Source organism: Ursus americanus, chromosome 30 (assembly GCF_024610735.1).
Source record: "Ursus americanus isolate L20-20 chromosome 30, mUrsAme1.1.p, whole genome shotgun sequence".
NCBI lineage: Eukaryota > Metazoa > Chordata > Mammalia > Carnivora > Ursidae > Ursus > Ursus americanus.
Window position 1 is genome coordinate 10,031,294 of NC_142156.1, and position 24,395 is coordinate 10,055,688.

Genomic DNA, 24,395 nt, shown 5'->3' on the forward strand with positions numbered 1-24,395 from the left:
TCAGACAGCTTCACAGAAGGTCCTGGCCAGACAGGAAAGGGGACCCAAAGGTAAAACTAAGTAATGGAGATGATGAAATGATTAGAGAGAGCAGAAGCGAGAGGACAAGTGTGTGTGGAAGTGAGAAGGGGGAAGATGTGGGGAATTTTAAAGTCAGAATTAAAATGTGTCCTACTACTTTTTAAAAAGGTATATAGTATCTATTTACAATTTGTTTCAAATGGGCTCCTTTTAGTTTGCTGACAAGCAGCCCTTGTGGTAAGGGGAAAGGATGTGGGGACAGGGGTCAAGAGACCTGACGTGGAGGCCAGTGATCGCCACTGGCCGTGGAACTGGGGAAAGTATCTCAGTTTCCTCATCTGTAAAAATTGGGATGAAAAATTTTTACTTGTTGCTGTGGCTGGCAGGATTAAAGGATGAAGTGTTTTGTAAGCAGTGAAGTGACACAGATGTTATGAACGTGTTGCAAAGTGCCCCACGAGCAGACATATTGTCAGTGCTTTTTATTTCCTCACAGTGAAGAGGGTAGATTAAATGCATGATAAAGAAATCATCTGAAGGGGGATGGGGAATATGCAAGTTTTTTTTTTTTTTTTTTTTTTTTGCCTATGCACTTCCAAACTTTTGAGTGTAAGAGAATGCATTTCTTCTCTGCTAAAGAAAACCCAAAACATTATTAAAATATGACTCAGTTTACTGGGAATACGAGTAAGAGGAAACTGTTGAATGATACTCTGAGGTTGCATCAAACCCAGAACACAGAAAAACTCTAGGAGACAGACGACCAGTTCCTTTGATAAAAAAATGCAGTATGAAAAAAAGGTGGAGGGGGACCTATGTACATATCAACTAAATGGGGTTTGTGGACTTTGGAGGCTGATTCTAATCAATCATAAAAAGACATTTATGGGCCAACTGGTTACCAGATGATAATAAGAAATTACTGTAAGTTTTTTCAAGTGTGACAACTGTATTGTGCTTGTGTGTTTTCCAGAAAGAGTCTTTATCTGGTAGAATCTATACTGGAGTGTTTATGGATGAGATAAGGGGTCTTGTGATTTGCTTCCATACAATCTAGGCGAGAGGGGGAGGACCTGGGTAGGGACATAGATGAAATAGTCGGCCATATGCTGATTAGGGTTGAAACCAAAAGACAGGTAGGTAGGGATTCATCTTATTTTTTTCTACTTTTGTGTATGCTTAAAAATGTCCATAATAAAAAGTAACAACTCCCCTAAAAAAACCCTAGAAATAAAAAAGGTGAAGGAGACCTATATAATGAAGTTGGAAAGCTAAGATATACAAGACATGTAGAGCATCATCCCATTGGTACTTAAAAAACCCAAACAACTGTAGTGCACGGTCAGGGCACACGCACAGGAAAAAGATCTGCGGGAAACACACACTGACCTCCAACAGTAGCGCCTGTCTGGGGAGAAGAACCAGACTGGGGCGAGGGTGGGTAGCAGGGAAACGCTTTCACTTTTGTTGTTTTCTGTAGGATTTCACTTTTAAAATTGAGCACACACTCACATTGCTTGTAATTAAAGTAAAATTCGACAAGCCACGCCCACTCACTTTGCAATGGCCTCGTCGCGGTCCCGGATGGCCTTCTGAAGCTGCTCCTTTGGCTCCTTGTCCTCAGATGTCACTCTGAGTCGGTCTCTCTCCTCCTTCAGTGCAGTCATCTCCACACTCAGCAGTGTCACCTGATGGGAGACCACAGGGATGAATGTGGGGCTACCACTGCTGCTGGCCTGGAGGGGGGGGGCTGCCCTGAAAGAGGCAGAAAGAACAAGCAGCCCCAAGGGGGTGCTCACAGCTTTCACTTCAAGCCTGTTAGATTTTCTGGGCTCCGTGCCTCAGTGAGTGGCCCCACAGCCCATTCATTGGGGGTCATCCTTTGGTGGTAGGGGGCCCTTCCCAGTGGCTCCCTTGGTGACCACAACTTACCCCACCCATTGTGGAGGAACCCCTTGTACCGCTAGAGCTCTGCAAGGGCGGGAAGCGCACCCCGCTCACCTGTGCATTTCAGAGCCTGACTCTGTGATGCTTAATCCCAAAATGCTTGTGCAGTAGACAGTTGTCTTTTTTGGCTAGTCATCATCCCAAATGCTTTCCTATGCGAGGGACATTCCTGGTTGCATGAGTCTTGGTGGGAGACAGGGGATGCCCTCCCAGTAAGGAAGCCAAAGGGGAGAGACATCTCCTTTCCTAGGCACGCAGGCATGGAAAGGTGACCTAGACGTGCCAGTCACTCCCCCTACCTGGGACTGCAGTTCTTAAGGGTTCAGCAAAGCCACATGCTGGGGGGAAATTATTACACTGACAGCAGATCGCTTCTGTGGCTCCACTTCCCATGGCTCCTTCCTGTTTTGGAACTCGGTTCCGTCAGCTATTAGATTTAATTCCAATACAGTTTCTCTCTTCTTAAGCAGAGAGGGTTTTCGTTGTTTGCAACCAGAAACTTTGCTTGGTAGAACTTTCAGTAAGTATTTGTTGAATGAATGGAAGGGTGGAAGCCCCTTCCCAGTCAATAGGCTCAGACAGGAGTCAGGATGACCGGCCCTGCCCTCTTGTTAAATATTACACATACTAGACATTTTTCCAAGGGAGGACCCATCCATACAGGTCGAGCCCTCCCACAAGGGGACAGACGCCACCTTTCAGTGTGCCCCCCTCCTCAAGTCCCAGGCCTGAACATCTTCAGACCGACTGAAATTGAGCAAAGACCCCAGGAGCAAGGCTGAAGATCAAGCTTCCCCGAAGATGCTTCGGACTCCCCAGGCTGAGCCCCAGAGTTGCCAGCACCTGGCGTAGAGCCACTCGGGAGAAACCAGAGGACGCCCGACAACGAAGAGGCATACGGGACAATCTGTTGTTACCGGGAGCAATGGATTTTGTACTCTTAGACGCCTGGTAGGGCACGTCAGGACCAGGTGCTCTGCGCTTTCATGGTGGGGACAGCTGCGGTGAGCAGGGCTATGAGCCAGAGGGAAGAACAGGTTGGGGCACCTGCAGAGGCCATGGGGTGTAGCTAGTCCTGAGGCAAGCAGGCAGCAGGTGAGAAACCTAGCCTCACCCTACTTACTAGCAGGTTCTGTACCCTGGTAGGCCAGAAACTCAAGACCCAGAAAGTACCTGGCAGAAAGAGAGCCAGACCTCCTCCAACCAAATCAGCCCTAACATGGCCGCAGGCTGGCTGTGCGCCAGACAAGGATTTTGCCAGCTGAGTAAGCTACAGATAAAACCACATGCGAGGCAGGAAATGCCAACATTTAATAGGCTCCAGAAAAAACTCTACAAGAACTTTTTGCTTTGGTCTGGAAAACTTGGTCAAGGTAGAGACCAGCACTTCTAAGGCTATGTGCCTTAGAAATGACAAGGGACTTCGCTTCTTTGAGCTGCACATACTTTTCATAAAAAGCAGGAATAAAAATAATTAGTTCCCACCATCAAGTTGTTGTGAGACTCAAGTGAGGTAACTGACATCGAGGACTGAGCTCAGCATCTGGCGCCTGGTGGCAAGCTCTGCTCTTTCTTCTCCGAAACCCGTGCAGACCGATGCTGGTGGCTGTCATGAGGACTGACCCGGCCGGTTTATACACTGACTTACGTTGCAGCCTCGCCTAAATCCACTTTTCCCACATAAAGTAGGGGTCCTCATGATTGGATAGGATCAAAGAAAACATCCTGAAGTCATCTGTCTAGGCCCTTTCATTTGGTAGTGATCTTTATGCCTGCTCTAGGTAAGGCCTCGCTAGACGCTTTAAGAGAAGACAGAGAAGTCGGGCCTCAAGCTCGTCCTTGTGGGGGTCTAAGGTTTAACTGGGAAGATGAGATGTGAGGGCGGGTAACCATGACAAAGCAGACCCAGGGGCTCCAGGAGGAAGGGAATCAAGAGTTTGAAGGAAGAAGTGAAACTTGAAGGATGAGTAGGGTTGATTAAGTACAGGTGGCCGGGGAGAGTCTTCTGGGCAGAGGCAAAGGGCCGGAGAAAAGGCCCAGATGTCGGGAAGCACAGGGAGTGTGCGTCACGCCCTTTCATAGTCTACGTCCAATTGACTAAAGCAAAGGAGGGGAGACGCAAAGAATAGGGAAGAAGGCTGGATGGCCGGCATGCAGCCAGGCTGTGGAGCCACGGGAGTTGGAGGGTTCCCGCCATGTGGCAATAGGAAGTCCATCCAGAACTTGCAAGGGTGTTCTATACCCAAGCCGCGCTTCAGGAAGATCAATCCAGATCACGTGGAGGGTAAGTGATGACCAAAGCCACGGCGTGAAAGAATGTAGGTTTGAAATAGGGCAATGGCTAGGAAGCTGGAGGAAAGAGAACACAGTGAGATCTTACACAGGAGGGGTCACCAAGGTCTCAGCAGTGAAGGCCTTCCGTGCTCCCAGCACCTGCTCTGCCGTGTTGTCGCGCCCCTTCTAGAGTAACCAGCTAGTGCCCCAGTCAAGTTAAAGGAACCAAACACGGACTGGGACTATTTGTTCACTTTTCTTTCCCTTTCTTTCTTCTTTCTTCTTTTTCTTTTTTTTCTTTTCTTTTCTCTCTCTCTCTCTCTCTTAGATTTATTTGAGAGTGTGTGAGAGCAAGCACACGTGAGCAGGGGGAGGAGCAGAGAGGGGAAGGAAGGAGAGGGAGAGGGAGAAGCAGACTCCCTGTTGACCAAGGAGCCTAACGCGGGGCTCCACCCCAGGACCCTGAGATTATGACCTGAGCTGAAATCAAGAGTTGACCGCTTAACCAACTGAGCCACCCAGGTGCCCCAGGCCTGGGACTATTTCTCACTGCACCTCCCACAGCCTGGTTTACTGGCCTGGGAATTGGTGGAGGGGCTCCCCAGATAAGTGGTTTTCCTATTGCTCTGAACGTCCTCCCTGCCTCCCAGCAGCTGCTCCAGACCCCAGTGAGCCCTGACCAGGAAGGAGCCTGCAAAGCTGTGGGGAACGAGAGGGGGTAAGTAGCGGTGGGAGGGAGCTCTCCACAGCATAAGGGTGGGGGTGGTCTTCAGGTCTGGTCATAGATTCTTGTCTCAAACATAATTATCAGTTAAAATTAAACCTGGGCTCTCTCTTATTTAAAAATTTGGAGAGGCTACCGAGGGGTTGGTCACTTCACCCTCCAGGTCCCACACCTTTTACCTCCGGCTCAGTTTCCAGGAGAAAAAAGAATACTCCCGGGTAGGAGAGCAGTGGGCTTGGAGGCTGGACCAGCCCTTGGATGAGGTTTCACTCTAGTCTAGAGCTGTCTGCTGGAACTTTGGTTTCACATAACCTTGTCTGAGCTCTGCCCCCCTCCCCCACCAGGGGTACAGAGCTAGTCTGACCCCCTCACAACTGTGAGAGGCTGCGGAGCACAAGGTGCAGTCACTTCGGTCCCGAGCATCTCAGGGTCCAGTGTGGTGCAGGCCCACGGCAGCGCGCAGGAGCGGCCGCACTGACGGCATGGAGAATGCGGAGCCCGCTCTGACAGCCACGTCCCCACCGGCCCGCTGCAATTCAATCTGCATCCTACCCACTGCCTTGGGAGGTCAGTGTTACTCCCCCAGGATGGTTCTGGATGGATGCAGTTTGGCGGAGAGATCTGCTGCTTTGTCTAAGCTTTTAGGAAGAGTGGGAAGAGATGACCCACTCAGGAGGCCCAATTCTACTCCCCATGGGACTAGGCAGAACTATCTGCTTGCTGAGCTATCTGAGAGGGAACCTGCAGGAACTGGCATCAACCACTTATCAGCTGAACTGTTAAGGAGAATCCTGTGGTGGAGACAGGCTCCAGAAGGGCTGCGTCCAGACGCTCAGCGACCTGTGCCTTGCTCTTGCTTCTCAGTAATGCCCCAGCCGCTTCTAGTTCTGCTATTCTGAGAGGCAACAAAAAAAAGCCAATCAGCCAATACCAAAGAGCTGATAAGAAGCACCCCTACCAGGGCGCCTGGGTAGCGCAGTCGTTAAAGCGTCTGCCTTCGGCTCAGGGCGTGATCCTGGCGATCCGGGATCGAGTCCCACATCAGGCTCTTCCGCTGTGAGCCTGCTTCTTCCTCTCCCACTCCCCCTGCTGTGTTCCCTCTCTCGCTGGCTGTCTCTCTGTCACATAAATAAATAAAATCTTTAAAAAAAAAAAAAAAAAAAAAAGAAGCACCCCTACCAAAATTTAAGCAGGCTTTAAAGTAAATAAAACTCTTATTTACCCAAGGAACTTTTAGGTCCTCTTTGTTCTGTTTTGGTTCTTACAGTTTGAAGACCTGTGCTGGTGTCTGAACTGCTCCCTGGCCAAACGACCACCTGAGGGACTCAGGTTTCAGGCACGAGAGTGTCTCTGGCTGCCCCATCCCACTCAGCCAGAAACAAGCTACGGCTTTCAACAGCATCTTTCAGTCTTCGCTATCTGCTCACTCCCAGAAAGAAGAGTACAGCTATAGATGCAGGAGGGTCTCCCAATATCTTTCAAGAGAATTATATTAGAATGTCCAATGGGTATGACCCCCAAAAGGAGTTTATTTCTATAAGGTCCTTTAAATTTAAGAAATACCGACTGAAGCAAAAGCCAGGCTTAACTTCCATCTCTCAGAGATCTGGTGCGGCAGGAAGGGATGACCGGCTGTGCACGAGGGAGGAAGGGGGCAAGTTGGGTGGGGGCAGGGTTTAAAATGCTACCTGTTTGGTGTCCCCCACAAGTGGGACAGAACACTACACATGACCTTCGTCAAAAGGAAGCGCCTTATCTATCTCCTAGGACAGAATTTAGAAGCTCCTTTCTGGGTGGGGGCTGCTCCTAAGCCCTTTAGAACTTTTCAGATTGGAATACAGATGCCCTTCTCCAGGATTCTCAAGAGAGGTGAAATCATGATTAAACAGGAACGGAAGAGCAAGAGCAGCAGTAAGTACTTCTAAGGCTGAAAAACAGGCTGGCAGAGGTGATGGCATGACAAAGAGAGAACAGGCCTGCAAAGATCAATTGCTTCTTGGTTTGCCAACTTCCCCGCTTAGAAGCTGCTGGAAAAACATCCCTGAATGTCCTGAGAGCTATGGCACTTTAAACTGTCAGAATCCGCCGGATAATTTGGGTTCTGTGGAAGGCAGCATGTCACTGGAGGAAATGGAGGGTCAGCTATTCTTATCCCTAACAATTTTACTTTAGGCTAAACCAGAGGGTTGGCTTCTTCTCTTGAAGACGCCCAGCTTACCTCAACTTCAGGTCACCGTCCTCTGAGGATGTGTCAGAGAGCCACTTCTCAAATAGATGTGGGAAAGGGAACTCACGAGGGTCCCAAGAGACCCTGGAGGACACATGCACATTCCCTGCTCGGGACTGAGGATGGGGGTGCTCACCTGACTGTGGAGTTGCTGCAGCTCCTCTAGGCTTTGCCTCAGTTTACCCCTCTCCCCCTCCATGAGTTCCCTTAGGGCTCTCGAGTCCTCACTGGTCTGCCTTATCTGTTCTTCTAAGGAGTCATCGTCAATTCTCCGGGAGCTCTGACAGCAAAAGAGAAAGCCACCAACCAGAGAGACGGTGCAAGCAGGGGTGGGTGTGGTGAGATGTTAGTGGGAGAGAGAGGGGGGAGAGATGGGTCGGTTTAGAAGAGAGCAGGAGAGAGGAGATGGGGTGGGGAAGTGGAGGGGAAGAAAGGGAGAGAAAGGGAGAAAAAGAGAGAGGAGGGAAGAAAGAAAGGGTTAGAGGAGAGAGATTCTCTTGCCCAATTTGGATCTGCAAACATTAGCTAGACATTTATTTTTGTGTTGGGCTTCAGGGGAGGGAAGTTGTGTGGCGTGAACAGCACACCTCACTCCGACAGCTCCCATCCCCCACCATGACCCGGCCTCCACAGCTACAGCACATTCCACCAATCCACGTGGCACGCCCAGGTAAAAACACCCACCCTCTGGCAGGACTTCATCTAATACGGGTAGAAAGACGCTAACTATTCTGTAGGAGGGTGGGCCCTGAAGAGAACAACTGCCCGCGAGCCGGGGGTGTGAACGGAGAGTAGGTCTGGCAGAAATCTGTCACGAAGCTGGAAGAAATGCTAGTCTGCCCAGGAAGCCCACAGGAACATTCCTCTCCTCCACGAGAGGAGCCACATCTGGAATTCTAAAAGGCCCTTGCTGACCTCAACGTTCCGTGCTCACTCGTATCATTTTAGCAGAAGCTCGGATCTTAAAGTTTGCCTCTTCGCAGCTAACTCCACCACCAGGACCAGTGAGCTACAGAAAAGAAACTGGCAGTTCGCACTTAGATCCCAATCTCTACATCCAAAGCTTCTAAGGAAAGCCCCTGACCTCGAGGCCACCATGGCCTGGATTTAACCACATGGAGAAAGGACTCCACTTGTATGCCAGTGTCTTCGGGAAGATGACTCTGGAATTTCCATTCCCTGACACTCTGCCCCTCCGGCCGGTCACCAGTATACAGCGCTCTCGGACAATAAGGGCTCAGACGACCTTCTCGCAGACTCTGCAAGGTTCCCCTTCTGGGTTTAGCCTCGTCCCCCGTGCTGGCTTTCAGCCTCCCACCAGCCAGCTCATGTGGGGTGAGGAGCTTCTTGGTCTGGCCGCTTACCGTGGGTTCCATGCCATCCACGATGCTCTGTATCAGCCTCTTGAGTTCGCTCAGGGCCATGCGCAAGCTGCCGGCCGGCACATCCTTGGCAGATGAAGTTTCTGAAGACTCGTCCATCGAGGAGTCCGTGGAGACGGCTGAGTCGGCACTGTCGTTCCCTCGGAGGTGCGAGCAGAGATAGCGAACCTGGCAGTAGGCCTCCCAGAGCTGCAGTCTCAGCTGCTCCACAAAGAACCGTTCTTGACTACAGACTCTAGAGAAGCCTGCCACCTGCCCGTCTGTTTCTAGAGAAGCCTGCCACCTGCCCGTCTGTTTCTAGAGAAGCCTGCCACCTGCCCGTCTGTTTCTAGTGTAGGAACCCAACATTCTGACACCCAAGAGACTAGTTCTAGGAAAAAGAGTTTTTCTTTTTTAGATCACCTGTCCCAAGAAATACTGATACCTGTTCTGGGCCCAGTACATCTATCCAGACTCCTAATTCTTAATTTCCCAGCCCTCTACTCCCCTCCCATTTATCATATAAGCACTTCTTTATATAGTTCGTTACTTTGATAGGAGTCATGATTAGGGGAGTAAGTGGTTAGGAATAGTATGAAAAGAAGCCATTTGGACGGATGGTGAATGTGCTAGAGCCCAGTCAGTATAAGAGGTATGAGGCTGAGGACGAGCCAACAAGCATCTCCTAAGGGGCACTGGGGCAACAGTGAGCCCGGGACAGGCTTTTGTCAGGGCCTGCTTCCCGACGGCTCTGGCCAGCAAGCCTAGGCTTCCGCAGATGCAGGGCCACAGGCCCTTGCCGGGAGGAAGCAGAAACGGTAGGCACTGGGCCACAAGGAGGACGGACAGGCTCCCGCAGTCCAGGGCCTGCCCTACAATCCTTGGGCAACCTCGCACATGCCAGAGCGACAGGATAGCAGCACCTGCTCTCTCTCCTGCTCCAGCTCCTCAGCCTCCATGCTCTGTTCTATCTCGGACAGGAGGGACGTGCTGGTGGCAGCGCAGCTCTGCAGGCTCCTCTCCTCCGTGAGCTCTTCCACCTTCCCCTGCAGCTGTCGGTAGGAGAGCCGTGCCTCCTGGAGCTCCAGCTGGCTCTGATGCAGCTTGCGGAAGAGACAACAAACGGTTGGCCGTGAGGCTTCCCCGAACCGAAAACAAACAAGAAAAACTGATCCCAAACCTGACCATGCTTCTAGGTCCAACCACCAATTTACAGGAAAATATAGAGGACAGAAGACGTTAGATTCCACTAGTGGTATGCAGGTAGTAAACTCCAGCCTTGGGAGATTCCGTGGGACACACGGCTCAGCTTCTTCAACATACACATTTTCAGAAAAAAAGAAAAGATAAAGGGGGAACCTATAGATTAAAAGAGACTCAAGAGACATATTAACCAACTGCAACGTATAAGCCTATTTTAACTGCCATCTTGATTCAAGTAAAAATGTGAAGGAACAATTACGACATTTATAAGACAGTTAAAAATTTGAACACTGACTATTTGATATTAGGAAAATATTGCAGGGCCCCTGGCTGGCTCAGTCAGTAGACCATGTGACTCTTGATCTTGGGGTCGTGAGTTCGAGCCCTATGTTGGGCATGGAGTTTACTCAGAAAAATTAAAAATAAAAAAAAAAGAAAATAATATTGCTTTCTTTCCTTGCATATAATAGTCCTGTGGCTATCCTTTTTTTATGTGTGTGTTTTTTTTAAGATTTTATTTGAGAGAGAGAGAGAGAGAAAGCACAGCAGGGGGAGTAGCACAGGCAGGAGAAGCAGGCTCCCCGCTGAGCAGGGAGCCCAACACAAGGCTCAATCTCAGGACCTAGGATCATGACCTGAGCCGAAGGCAGACGCTTAACTAACTGAGCCACCCAGGCATCCCCTGTGGCTATGTTTTTTTTAAGTTATCATTCTTTATTTACAGATGAAATTATAAAAATTCTGGGATTTACTTCAGAATAATCCAAGAGAGAAGCAAGTAGATGTAACGAACTTAGGGTGGGACTGGCTGGGGCTCAGTGATTTGTTTAGCTGGGAATGGGGGCATGGGGCATCATCACACTATTCTATTTTTGAATTTGTATGAAATTCTCCATATTAAAAAATAAACACACATAAAGGCACGCAAAGTAAGGTACAATTAAGACTCTCACCAGAAAGACTAAAATAAACAACAAAATAATAATGATACCAAGTGCCAATGAGGGTGTGGAACACCCGGGACTCTCGTTGCTGTTGGGAGTAAAGATGTACGACCACACTGGGAAACTGGCAGTTTCTACGGGTGAAATACACAGCTGTCCCAGGACCCAGCAGGTCCCTTTGAGGTGCAGATCCACCACAAATGGCTGTGTTTGTGCATGCAAGACAGACGGGATGTCCACAGCAGCACCATTCTTAAGAGCCACAAATGGGAAATAATCCAAATGCCAACACAGAATGGAGAAACACAGTCGCACGCTGGAGTACTATACATCAGTGAAAAAGAACACACGGCTACTATATGCCACAACATGGACGGATTTCATAGACATCATGTCAAGCAAAAGCCAGACATAAAATATATAATATGGAACTCATTTATAAAAAATTCTAAAACTTCACCGAAATAGAAGAGATGGAAGTGGAAGAGAGGGCTGCTTTTGAGGAAGTGTCAGGTTATTAACTGGGAAGTGCAAGAGGGAGCCTTGTAGGGTGCTGATAATGGGCTTGATCTTGGTCTGGGAGGTGGTTACACAGGGGTGCACATGTGTAAAAATTCACGGGGCTGTCCACTTAAGATTTGTATGCTTTACTGTATGTATGTTGTATTTTAGTGAAAAAAATTAAGGGTAAAATGTTGTTTGGAAAGAAGCTGAGAGCAGGATTTGGAATAACATTTGGGTGGAAATACCAAGAATTCCTAAACCCATGAGAAAAGAGGTCTCTGCCTACTTTGTGTGTCATACCTCACAGTTTACAGAGAAGGCCCAGGCCTGGGAGGGGCTTCCACAGTGTGGGGGGCTCAGAGAAGGAGAGGGACGCCAGTGGTAGAGGGGATAGCAATGCGGCTATCCCAACCTTCAGGCCAGGGCTCCTTCCCTCTCTCTTGCTGCCGCTACTTCACGCCTCTCTGCATTCTCTGGGGCCCCTTCCCTGTGGAGTCCGAACAGACCCTCACTACCTGGTGAGTTTCCTACTGGGAATGTCCACGCCACCACGGCTGCTAAGTGCCGTACTCTCCTACTGCACTCCATCACTACACTAGCTGTTAACACAACAAACCCTAACTGCAGAATCTTCGTCTGCACACTAACCACTATGCACATGTCCGCATAGGACGCCCGCACAAGAGCAACGCTTTCTACTCCTCTATCTGTGGACTGCCCATCCCTCCCTTTTAAAAGACTGTGGGGGGTTGGGGGGGAAAGAATTTCCTGGGATTTAAATTTAACTGATTTATTCTTTCATAACACAGGATTTCTGGGGTCACCCCTGTTCATTAAGAATAGAGCAGCCACAGTTCTGTCTGTTCCAGACTGCTGGCCAGATAGACTTGTGGCTCCTGCCGAGATCCAGACACTGAGCAGCAGTGGGTAGCAGCTCCGAGCTCTGTAGCTCTCCTGAATGGGGCAGGCGGCCTTGCGGAGTCTCCAGCCCATCCTTTAGGTGCCCTACGGCCTTGCCTCTGCTGGTCAGTATCAGACAGTGGTGCCAGTGATCCGATGCCCCCATACTAGGAAGAGTCTGGAGCCTGGCTGCTCGGAGAATGAAAAAGGGAACGGGCAAGCCTGCTCTGTCTGCACGGTACCCATGGATCAGCAATACCTGCTGGTCCAGTGGGAACTCCTCCAGCCCCAGTTTTGAGAAAACTCAGAAAGAAGAAATAAGGGTTAAAAAAAAAAAAAAAAAAAAAAAGAGAAAGAGAGACATTCCTAGGAAGCATTTGGCATAATTACAAATGGCATACTAAGTTGGCAAAATGCTTTACAATTATTTTCTAGGCAACTCCACGTACATCTCAGCAGGAGAAGTTCAGCACAGACAAGTACAAGTTCTTATGCACCGGACAAAATTAGTTCAATTACTCATGCACACTCGAGGGTGCTTAATTAATTATAACAGCAAGAGAACAAAAGACCAGGACAGGTCTGCCCTCTCTGGTCAATAACGGATCCACAAGCACGTGCAGAAAAACCAAACCAGAGGAGTCTATTCAATATAAGAAACCTCTAAAATAAGAAATACCATGCTTTGTATAACAAAGATGACACTAAATATATTTATATAGATATAAATAAAGAAGACACCAAATGCCTTGTGCTGGTGTAGTTCGCTAAGTTTACAATACTCATGCCCCTCAAGCTGGCAGAGGGGGGAGAGCACCTCCCATCTCACATGGGGGGAACGAAGACGCTATGATGTTAAGTGTCAGAGCAAAGTCTATACTGTAGGCCGTCTGCCTCCTGGGTCACCCCCCGAGTGGGGGCTATGTTTCTGCTGATGAAACTCTGGGACAAGGCCTCTGCACACATCTGAAAGATGCCCCAGTGGGTATGTTCGGATAGGGCAATTAAGTGGTCCTTAGAGGGACAAAATCCTTAACTGGGTATTAAGAGTTCAGCAAAATGTCCGGTTTTTTAATTTATTGGGTATTCAACAAATAATTTTTATACCTACTGTCAGCTTGAAAAAAAATGAGAGCTGGAGTTGATTGGTGGTTTAAAAATCTGCATTAGGCAGTAGAACCCCACCCACATAGTGGACTAGACTCAAGAGGAGCTAGCCGGGTTGTGCAGGCCTGACACCCTGCCTACTCGGCCTTCTTCTCATCCTTCATCTGAAACAAGGGATTAAAATCATGGAATTATACACATTCCAAGGCCACCAGCTCTACATCTCGCAAGTCTGATTTAGACCTCTCAACTCCCACCTGAGTAAGCTGGCATTTTAATTTATTTCTGCATCAGTACAGGCCATTTGAGCCACAGAAAGGGCTTTCTGGAGGACACTGGTAACTAGCAGCAGCTTAAGGAAAATTTCATATGAGCTGAAGGAAAAGAATCTGAAAAAGGTGGGAAAGATAAGAATTCAGCCCATAGGGGAGCCTGGGTGGCGCAGTCGTTAAGTGTCTGCCTTCGGCTCAGGGCGTGATCCCGGTGTTCTGGGATCGAGCCCCACGTCAGGCTCCTCCGCTGGGAGCCTGCTTCTTCCTCTCCCACTCCCCCTGCTTGTGTTCCCTCTCTCGCTGGCTGTCTCTATCTCTGTCGAATAAATAAATAAAATCTTAAAAAAAAAAAAAAAAGAATTCAGCCCATGAACACAGATTCTCCAAATCGAAGTGTGCAAGGCCTGCCTTGATACAGGCCAAGCGGGGAGTGACACTCTTTCATTCCCGAGGAAGCCCAGTCAGAAGAATGAGGATGTGCAGATGGCGAGGCTGTGAATGTGGTGTGACCTGGGGTTCTTGCTGCCACGGGGCGCACAGCCCACGGCGTTAGCCAGGTGCTGGATGGCGCACACTGGTTCTGCTCTTCCCCATTCTTTGGTCCCCAATTCTTGGTTCGAAATAAGGACTTCTCATTTGTGAATTCAACCTAGACTGAAAAGGTCTTTCAGCCAGGGGTCATTTCCACATTTTTCTGTATTTCTTCTTCTTTTTTTTTTAATGAGTTATTTATTTATTTATTTGACAGTGAGAGAGACAGCCAGCAAGAGAGGGAACACAAGCAGGGGGAGTGGGAGAGGAAGAAGCAGGCTCCCAGCGGAGCAGGAAGCCCGATGCGGGGCTCGCTCCCAGGACTCTGGGATCACGCCCTGAGCCAAAGGCAGACCCTTAACGACTGGGCCACCCAGGCGCCCCTACATTTTTCTGATTTCTTTTCCTTCTCTCCATACTCTACCTCAGCAACCTCAGGTGAGTGCCTTGATGGGGTAAGAAATGCTGGTGAGACACTGACTTGCAGAGGCGAGGGATGTGCTAGACGTCACCGAGCACCATGTGAAGCAGGTGGGAGGGCTCTAATTTTAATTCTACCAAGGACTTACTACACTACTTTGGTAAATGATTCACTTTTTTCTAAGCCTCAGTTTTAGAATGTATGCAAAAGCACTCTGTTCCCTGTAAAGAAGTATACAAATGTTCACCACTATTAACCACTGTCAACCTTAGAATATGAGTTGACTCCTTTCCATCTTGAAAACAGCTGTGAGGCTTTAGCCAGAATCATCTTCTAGTCAACATTTATGGGGGATCTACTGCCTGCAACGTTCTAAGCTGAAGGTACAAAAAACCCGGAGGGTGGAAAACTGCTCATTTGCCCTTAACGAGGTTAATCACTTGGGTGGGAGCTTAGCTGACAGTGTCAATAACACGCTATGTTAGCCTATGAGGTTTCCTTATCCCACGTCCTAGAGTTTTCTGCAACAGCTGACCGCTGAGCCCAGTGGGGCCTGCCATGGCCTGGTCTTTGGGGAGGGACCTGCCTGGTGCTCACACACTTTGGCTGACCACCCCCAAACAAACGACACTGTTGTAAGTTCCCCCAGTGCCTGGCACGCTCAGAGGGAGCCCAAGGGAAGGTGTGCACTCTTAGCCACTGTCCCGAGGTGCTCCTAGGCCACTTCGGCAAAGCCGCCTTGGTAGCAGAAGTCACACTCTGTTTCTGGGGAGGCTAGGAGCAATTATCTTTTTGTTTAGGGGGTTGTCAAGTGTGAGCCCGGGGATTCAGCCGAGGACTGGTGGCAGGTCTCAGATAAGGACAAATATGGCCATGAAGCTATTTCTTTCAGGAAGGAAAAAGAGGCCAATTAGGTTCACAAAGGGTCAGCCTATGCCTTTTCTAGCAACTGTTGAAGCAGAATGTAAGTCTTGCTGTGTTCAGTGGGCAGCTTCTTGATTTCTGCTCCGGGCAAGCTGATTAAAGGCATCAGCCCGGGAAAGCAGCAGCAGAGAGCACTGTGAGCCAAGCACAGACAGTCACAGGCTCCCTCTGAAACCTCTAGCGGATTTCACAAGCCCTAGGAGGCAGAATGACACTCCTCATGTTCCAGTCATGTTAATAGCCCAGAAAGAACTCTCTGAAACTGCTCCAGGGGCCAGTGGCTCAGAACAAATTGGAAGGATGACCTGTGGGTAGCGATGCGTTTGTTTTCGCCAGAGCCAGACTGGCCAAGTTGGTGAGTACCCAAGGAGAACGACAACAGGGCCAAAAGAGAGACCCCGGCTTTACCCTCTCCTGACCCCTACGGTGGTGCCGGCCCCTCAGCTTCCTTCCGGCTGGGCAGCTAAGTGCTCCTTTCATCTGGCCCGGCTCTAGAGGACAGCTTCTCTGCCTGAGTACCTGTAGGTCTTTGTCCTGGCCTTGCCTCTCCAGGATCAGCACCCGGTCCTGTAGCTCCTCCACAGTCCCCTGGAGCAGGTCATTTTCCTCTAAGGTGGCACTGAGACGGTGCTCCAGCTCCCGTTTCCGATCCGACAGCATCTTGATCTGAAAGGGTGGAGAGTCACAGGGGCGGTGTGCAGTTACACCCAGGCTGCTGAGCAGGAAGGGAGGGACCAGCCCCAAACATGAAGGCAGGTGTCTCCCCAAGCGCTCTGCCCATCTCTGAGAGAACAGCTGTGAACTCCCAAGCTGAAGAGACAGCCCCTCCCTTCTAGAAACCTGTCCGGGAAGGGGTGGGAGATGAGCTTTGGGGAATGTGGAATGTGGGATGCCAGGCAGAGGAAGGGAAGGTCAGTGTTCTGGAAATTCCACAGATAAGACAGAGAAGGACTCCACCTTGCCTGCCCATGACTTCACCTCAACCCCACAATTTATGGGGGAGTGGAACCCAACTTGTGGTTCCATTCTTCCTTCTCAAGTCATGGGCGCAGGAATATGCCTGAGACAGCCTCTTGAACTGCCGTCTTGTCATACTTTTACAGCTCTCTTCTGTGCTTTCCCCCACTGCTAACAGGTCCGGCTCTAGAGGTCACGGTTTGGACCTGGTGCCCCAAGTTAATGGGGGAGCCAGCAGGGTACAGAAACAGAGCGGTGCCTGCATGAGCCTGTGTCCTAGAAGCAACAGGACACGGACACAAGTGAGCAACTGAGTTTACTCAAAGTGTCTTTCTGCCTGAGCAAGTCATTTCTGAATAGGAGCAATTTCACTCTTTTTATTAAACAGGCTGGTGTGTTTGTACACTGCATATCTAGCCAGTCTCAAGAGATATAAATCTTCTTTTAGGAAGCCTGTCTAGTCTCTTCGATGTCAGTGAGAAAACAAAGGAAAAGAGGAAAGAGGCGAAGTCTTCTGGCCTCAAGGTCTGTAGACTCAGGAGCCGTGCCAGCACTCCACAAGGCCAGCGATGCTTCACCCCAAGGACACTGCCCGCCAAGGGGACATGAAAGCCTTCCCAAGTCCTGCATGCAGTTCCCACTGGCTCCTCCCACCTATTAGTTCCTTGTTGGACTCGTCTCTCAACCAGCTTCTTGCTCCTGACATGGTTAAGATGTTCTCCACTCTCCAGTCTGGCTTGGAGAACCATCCATTAGGGGGACCAACCTCTGACCCTTTCCTGGGGAGATTTTGAAATGAATGTGTAATGTGTCTGAGGTTCTCCGAAATCCACCTTTCCCCCTGCTTTTTGTCTGTTCTCGTTCTCCACACTAGAATTCTGTTCAGAGGGCACAGATCGTCCCTGGGCACCAATCAATCAGATAGTATGCTGTCCTGGGGAAATGAAGTCTGTGGCCTTTGTCCAGAGAGATCAGGTATCTGGGCAAACAAAGAAATACTGTCTCAAGTGTGCACCTGGGTGAGAGACAAAAAGGAATAGGTCTCTTCTGTGAATGGGGCCACTATTCCTCACACTGAAGCACGTTACCCACGTGAAGGAATTCTTACTCCAATTGATATTCATTTAAATACCCTCTGACCTTTATATTTTCCTTCCATGGATAATCTTTGTTTCTCAAGTTCCACTCAGTGAAATCATGAGGTAATACAGTTCTGACAGATAATCCTGGCCCCTTAAAAAAAAAAAACCTCAGAAGTTCAGAGCTACATGAAGTAACGCGCTTGACCGACTTCACAGCTTGGCTTTTTAAAGCAGCAGTGTTACCGGATGAAACAAGGCATCGACACTCCATTACCCCACCCTGTACACCCTGAAACTTGTGGCCAAATCTGCCAATTAACATTCCTGGGAATGACTCCGGGTCACAGGGTCTTGAAATAGTAAGCAGAAGGGAGAGGAAAACAGGCAACTCGAAGGAGTCAGAGCTTGGCGAAGGCAGCTGAATGGCAAGTCATGCACACAAGCGGTCACAGACAGGCATGCCACACCCACCAGGACCGACCACTTACTTCGAGAACCTGCTGCTCAACACCAGTAGTATTCCCAGGGGAGGGGGAGCGGGAGGGAACGACAGGCAGGAGAAAAGAGAAGATATTGATAGACTTTAGCAAAAACATCTGCAGGTCATTTCCAAAGCAGGAGAGCAGCCATCTGGGCTTCTCTGGGCCTGACCACACCTACCGATTCCTTAACCACATGGGGGTGTGATTCCTCTGGCCCTAGCCTGTCCCTTCAAGTGTAACTTAGCCGAAGGGTTGCTGTCCAGACAACCGGCTTAGGGGCCCTCAGGATCAGATTAGGTGGAATCCTTGGGGGGAGGCACGGAGGCGGGGAGGGGGGAAAAGCCCCCTTTGGGGCTGGTGATAGGACTCCCCTCTTCTCACCTCCCACAACTGGGTTCTCACAGAGCTGTCCCCTAAGTGCTTTTTCTTTCCCTCTGGCCCACTGAGGGCCATAGACACTGACTGCCAAGCTCTGGCTCATACACTCCACATGGAGTGCTTGCCATGAATTAACTCCTCAAACACGACGCCTCTATGAAAGTAGCTGCTTCTATTACTCTCATTTTGTACGTGAGAATATAATAGGTCCCATTAAGGTGGACTGAACCGGACCTAAAGAGAATGGAGAAAGGAAAAATTCTCTTTCCCACCTTCTATTTAGGACTGGCAAGAATCTTTTTGGACCAATCAACATATTCCGTAAAAGTAGGTCATTCATGATTTCAACACTGAGCAGTAACTCTGAGCAACCTTCTTCCAGACAAGAGGCTGCCCAGTGCAACATGAATCAAGTGTTCCCCGTTTAGTTTCTCACAGATACATCTCTCTTTAGAGATTTTAGACAGAGCAGGTTTTGTTTCCCAGGTCAGAGGACTCCTTATCCAACAGGTCTAGTGCAGCGCCTCCACGGAGAAGAGCACTTCCATCTCCGAGCACCGCCACACGGGGAGGCTCACCTCAGCCTGAAGGCTTTCGAGCCTGATGATGTGCTGGTTGGTCGACGAGTTCTTCTCGCGAAAGTCTTCTCTGAGGGCATGGACTTGCAAGGAGAGCTGTCTCTCAACTTCGGATGCCTGCAACCAGAGGAGACCTTCAGGGTGGACTCAGAGGTTGTGCAAAGGGAGTCTGTGAAGATCTTTCTGCCTTTCGTTCCCCAAGCATCCTGTACTCTGTAAGGAGTATAGGATGAAATGCTGGCTTCCCACCCCCGGTCCATGTGCTCCCTAGTGCTCAGACAAGACCAACCCCATCTCTACTTCCACTCCGGAGGAGTCTGTCTCGGTAAAGACCCCTTTGCTAGTCAGAGGAAACAGGCCTAGGAACAGTAAGCTCTCAGATGTTCGATATCATCATTACTACTTTGTACACAGCAGAAGCTCAGCAAACATCTACTAAATTGAGAGAAAGTCTCAGTGTTTTACATAAAAGAGTAAGAGATAAACCAACTACCTTAGAAACTCATTTATTTCTTAGAAATTTCTTTATAATCTCTCACTCCTTTATTTTCTCTTTCTTTCCTCAAGCAGGGCCCAGATGAATCATCCCTGTCTCCATTTCTCATTTCCATTCAACATGGGCACTATTTGAAGTTCCCTGTCATGTCTGTTAAGATTTTTTTTTAATTTTTAATTTTTAAAGATTTTTATTTATTTATTTGAGAGAGAAAGAACGTGAGTGAGAGAGCATGAGAACGGGAGAGGAGCAGAGGGAGAGGCGGACTTCCCACTGAGTAGGGAGCCCTACGTGGGACCTGATCCTAGGACCCTAGGATCATGACCTGAACTGAAGGCAGACGGTGCTTAACCGACTGAGCCACCCAGGCGCCCTGTTAAGAATTTATTTTTAAAGATTTTATTTTTAAGTAATTTCTACACCCAGCATGGGGGTCGAACTCATAATCCTGGCATCAAGAGCTGCACGCTCCACCAACTGAGCCAGCCAGATGCCCCAACATCTGTTAAGATTTTTGCCATTCAGAGACGCCTGGGTGGCTCAGTTGTTAAGCATCTGCCTTCAGCTCAGGGCGTGATCCTGGAGTCCTGGGATCAAGCCCCGCATCAGGATTCCTGCTCTGCTGGGAGCCTGCTTCTTCCTCTCCCACTCCCCCTGCTTGTGTTCCCTCTCTCGCTGGCTGTCTGTCAAATAGATAAATAAAATCTTAAAAAAAAAAAAAAAGATTTTTGCCATTCAATCCTCAAGGACATCTTTTGCAACTTTTAATTCTCTGGGGAATATTGGCTGAGGCACTTATTTCCCACCCTAACCCATTTATTTTCTAAGGTTCCAACACAGCAAAACACCAAAGACATTTAGGGTATCAGCACCTTCTCTTGAATATGAAGGAGAGTATTTTGAAAGAATGCTTCCTTGATAAGATTTGAACTCTAATCTTTTTCCTGGAGTCCCAGCCCAGCTTCCAGTGTGCATGGGCCCTGAACACTGTCCAGGAGAGACAAGAGCCACAGGATAGGTTAATTAACTGCCTCGGAGCTTTCTTGAGGCTGAAAAGGGGTCAGTAAGCTTTATGAGTCCTTCGGCGAGATCACCGTGTGCTGAAATGTTAGGAGGTGGGACGGTAATAATGTTGATACGTTAGGCTAGCTGTTCAGTGAGGCTTTCACATTAATAGATACGTGTTCGATAGTTGTTTTTTTTTAACTTTTCTTTAAAAAAAGATGTATTTATTTTAGAGAGAGACTGAGCACAGGTTTGGGGAGCAACAGAGGGAGCGAATCCCCAAGCAAACTCCCTGCCGAGCACAGAGCCCACGCAGGGCTCAATCCCATGACCCTGAGATCACGACCTGAGCTGAAACCAAGAGTCAGACCCTCAACTGACTGAGCCTCCCAGGCGCCTATCAATAGTTGTTTTTATCTCCAAGTGCTATATAAGCAATATCCATCTTTGTTTTGGTCCCATAGATTCAACAAATGTAGCTCCCCTGAATTGATGGCCATGGAAGAATCTTAGATTGTAGTTCTAATTTTTGAACAGTTACAAAACACACAACAAAATAAAACCAAACCACCTCTTCTTCCTTATACTAAATTTAATTTCAGATACCACGAGCTTGTTTTAGTTTTCTTAATCACTTAGAAACACAATGTTAGTCATCCTTGCCTAAAATAACATTAGTGATATGTACTGAGTATTTACTATGTGCCAAGAATTGTGCTAAATGCTTTAAGTGCATTATCTCAATTGTCACAACCAAAGCAGTGCCTATCACACCCAATTTACTAATGAGGGAACAGGCTCAGGGAAATGAAGGAACTTGCCAACTTCTCAGTAAATGATGGCATCAAAATGGTAAACTTTGGGTTGGGCTGTCTGGTCTCCAAATTAGGACTTCAATACAGGCATACCCTGTTTTGCTGCACTTCACTTTACTGTACTTTGCAGATACTGAGCTTTTTCCAAATTGGAGCTTTGTGGCAGCCTGCATCAAGCAAGTCTACCAGTGCTATTTCGCCGACAGCATTTGCTCACATCGTGTCTCATGTGTTGCATTTTGGTAATTCTTGCAGTACATAAAACTTTTTCGTTATTATTTTATTTCTTCTGGCCATCTGTGACCTGTGATCTTTGATGTTACTACGTAGTTGTTTTGGGGTGCCACGAAACATGCCCACAAGAGACAGCAAACTTAATCAACGTTGAGCGTGTTCTGACTGCTCCACGGCTCTCCTGACGGCCATTCCCCCGTCTCTCGCCCCCTCCCCAGACCCCCCCATTCCCTGAGACGCAACAGTGTTGACATCAGGCCAGTTAATAACCCTCCAGTGGCCTCTAAGTGCTCAAGTAAAAGGAAGAGTTGCATGTCTCACACTTTAAATCCACAGCTAGAAGTGATTAAGCTTAGTGAGGAAGGCACATCAAAAGCCAGAAGAGGCCAGAAGCTAGGCCTCTTGCGCCAACCATTCACCAAGTGGCAGAGGCAAAGGAAGCGATCTTGAAGGAAATGACAGGTGCTACTCGGTGAACACACGATGCTAAGGAAAGAAAACGCCTTCTTCTCATCTGGAGAGAGTGCGCGTGGTCTGGATGGAAGATCAAAGCTGGCACAACACTCCCTGAAGCCAAAGCCGAGCCCAGAGCAAGGCCCCAACTCCCTTCCATTCTGTGAAGGCTGAGAGGGGAGGCGGCTGCAGAAGGAACATCTGAAGCTAGCCGAGGCTGGCTCACGAGGTTTAAGGAAAGAAGCCATCTCCGTCACACAGAAGTGCAAGGGGAGGCAGCAGGTGCTCCCGCAGAAGCTGCGCCAGGTTCTCCAGAAGAGCCAGCCAAGCTCATCCGTGAAGGTGGCTGCACTCAACAACAGATTTTCAGTGTCGCTGGAGAGCCTACGATCGGAGGAAGATGCCAGGTAGGACTTTGGTAGCTAGAGAGGAGAAGTCAGTGCCTGGCCTCCAGGCTGCAAAGGACAGGCTGAGTCTCCTGTGAGGGGCTGGCTAATGCAGCTGGTGTCTTACCGTTCTGAAAATCCTAGGGCCCTGAAGCATGATGCTGAATCGACTCCGCCCGTGCTCTGTAAACGCAACGACGGAGCCGGGATGACAGCACATCTGCTTACAACAAGACCGCCTGAGTATTTCAAGCCAGCCGTTGAGACCTGCTGCTCAGAAAAAAAGATTCCTTTCGAAATATTACCGCTCATTGACAGTGTACCTGGTCACCTGAGAGCGCAGATGGAGTGGAGATGTACGAGGTGAATGTTGTTTTCATGCCTGCGAACGCAGCATCCATTCCGCAGCCCGTGGACCAAGGAGTCACTTCAACTTTCAGGCCTTATTATTTAAGAAATACATCTGAAAGGTTAGAGCTGCCGTAGATAGTGTGTCCTCTGATGGGTCTGGGCAAAGTAAACTGGAAACCTTCTGGAAAGGGTTCACTGTTCTAGATAACATTAAGAATATCCCTGATTCACAGGAGAGGTCAAAACAGCATTGTTAACAGAGCGTGGAAGAGGTTGATTCCAACCCTCATGGAGGACTTGGAGAGGGTGCAAGACTTCAGTGGAGGAAGTAGCTGCAGATGGGGTGGGAACAGCAAGAGAACTAGAAGTAGACGTGGAGCCTGAAGATGGGACTGAATTGCTAGAAACTCGTGATAAAACTTGAACCGACGAGGAGTTGCTTCTCGTGGATGAGCAAAGGTGGTGGTGTCTGGAGATGGAAACTACTCCTGGTGAGGATGCCGTGAAGACTGTTGACACGACGACAGAGCGTTCAGAACGTCCCACACACTTAGTCGATAAAGCAGCAGCAGGGCTCGAGAGGACAGACTCCAATTTTGAAAGAAGTTCTGCTGTGGGTAAAATGCTATCAAACACCATCGCCTGCTACAGAGAAGTCGTTCATGAAAGGGACAGTCCATTGATGTGGCAAACGTCGTGTTGTCTTATTTTAAGAAACTGTCGGGGCGCCTGGGTGGCACAGCGGTTAAGCATCTGCCTTCGGCTCAGGGCGTGATCCCGGCGTTATGGGATCGAGCCCCACAACAGGCTCTTCTGCTATGAGCCTGCTTCTTCCTCTCCCACTCCCCCTGCTTGTGTTCCCTCTCTCGCTGGCTGTTTCTATCTCCGTCGAATAAATAAATAAAATCTTTAAAAAAAAAAAAAAAAAGAAACTGCCATAGCCTCCCCAACCTTCGGCGACCACCACCCCGAATGGTCAGCAACCATCAACATCGAGGCAAGACCCTCCAGCAGCAAAAAGAGGACTCGCTGAAGGCTCAGTTGATGGTTAGCATTTTTTAGCAATAAAGTGTTTTTAAGCTGAGATATATAAATTTGCTTAGACATAATGCTGTTGCACACTTAATGGATTATGTGTAGTGTAAATACAACTTTTATGTGCACTGGAAAACCAAAAAATTCATTCTCCTCGCTTTATTGTGGTACTGGCTTCTTTGTGGTGGCCTGGAACGGAGCCGGCGGTATCTCTGAGGTAGGCCTGTAATGCTTTTTTGTATCTTGAAAACAGTTTTTCCTATTTCGATGTCCCACTATTAAAACCAGACCGTTAGCAGTTTAACTAGTCCAAGTTAGCAAGGCTTTCTTTCTTTGTTTTCTCGTTCTTCTTGAATGCTAAGAAATTTTATTTAAGACTCTTGAAATTCCTTCTAATAGAATTTAGGGGTCATCAGGAAAATCCCCTCTAATATATGCTGCAATTTGATTGCCTGTATTGAATTCAAGTGACCATCAAGGTTTCAAATAGGTTTAGATTTGCAAAAAGTACTCGGTAATTCAGGTAGCTGACCTTATTCTGAATATCACCAGCTTGCCAGGAATCGTGAGACAACTAAGGCCCCCAGATGCACTGAAGGTGGTCCGTGTAGTGCACGCTGTATTGGAGACGCTCTTGGACACCAGTCTCCTCTCAAAGTGATCTTCCTAGAAGTAAAAATGGTCTCTTCCTATCAGGTGCCCTCACTCCGGAGTCTGAGCTCTTAACCACAAAGCTATAATGTGTCTCCTTTAAATGTCTGACTCCTCAGATGTGCCCAGGGA

The 24,395-nt window shown here is 48.6% G+C and overlaps 1 protein-coding gene across 2 annotated transcripts in view; it reads right to left on the minus strand.

The window, feature by feature from the left end:
• BICDL1 (BICD family like cargo adaptor 1) overlaps positions 1-24,395 on the minus strand; it is a 99,701-nt gene that overhangs the window by 7,604 nt on the left and 67,702 nt on the right. The window contains exons 3-8 of one of the 2 annotated variants that reach the window (XM_045791582.2): positions 18,838-18,954; positions 15,880-16,026; positions 9,478-9,657; positions 8,558-8,776; positions 7,330-7,473; positions 1,579-1,709 (exon numbers count right to left, since the gene is read on the minus strand). In XM_045791582.2, the coding sequence (XP_045647538.2) occupies positions 1,579-1,709; positions 7,330-7,473; positions 8,558-8,776; positions 9,478-9,657; positions 15,880-16,026; positions 18,838-18,954 (938 nt within the window). The remainder of the gene's footprint in view (positions 1-1,578; positions 1,710-7,329; positions 7,474-8,557; positions 8,777-9,477; positions 9,658-15,879; positions 16,027-18,837; positions 18,955-24,395) is intronic. The other variant, XM_045791583.2, reaches the window with a different exon arrangement.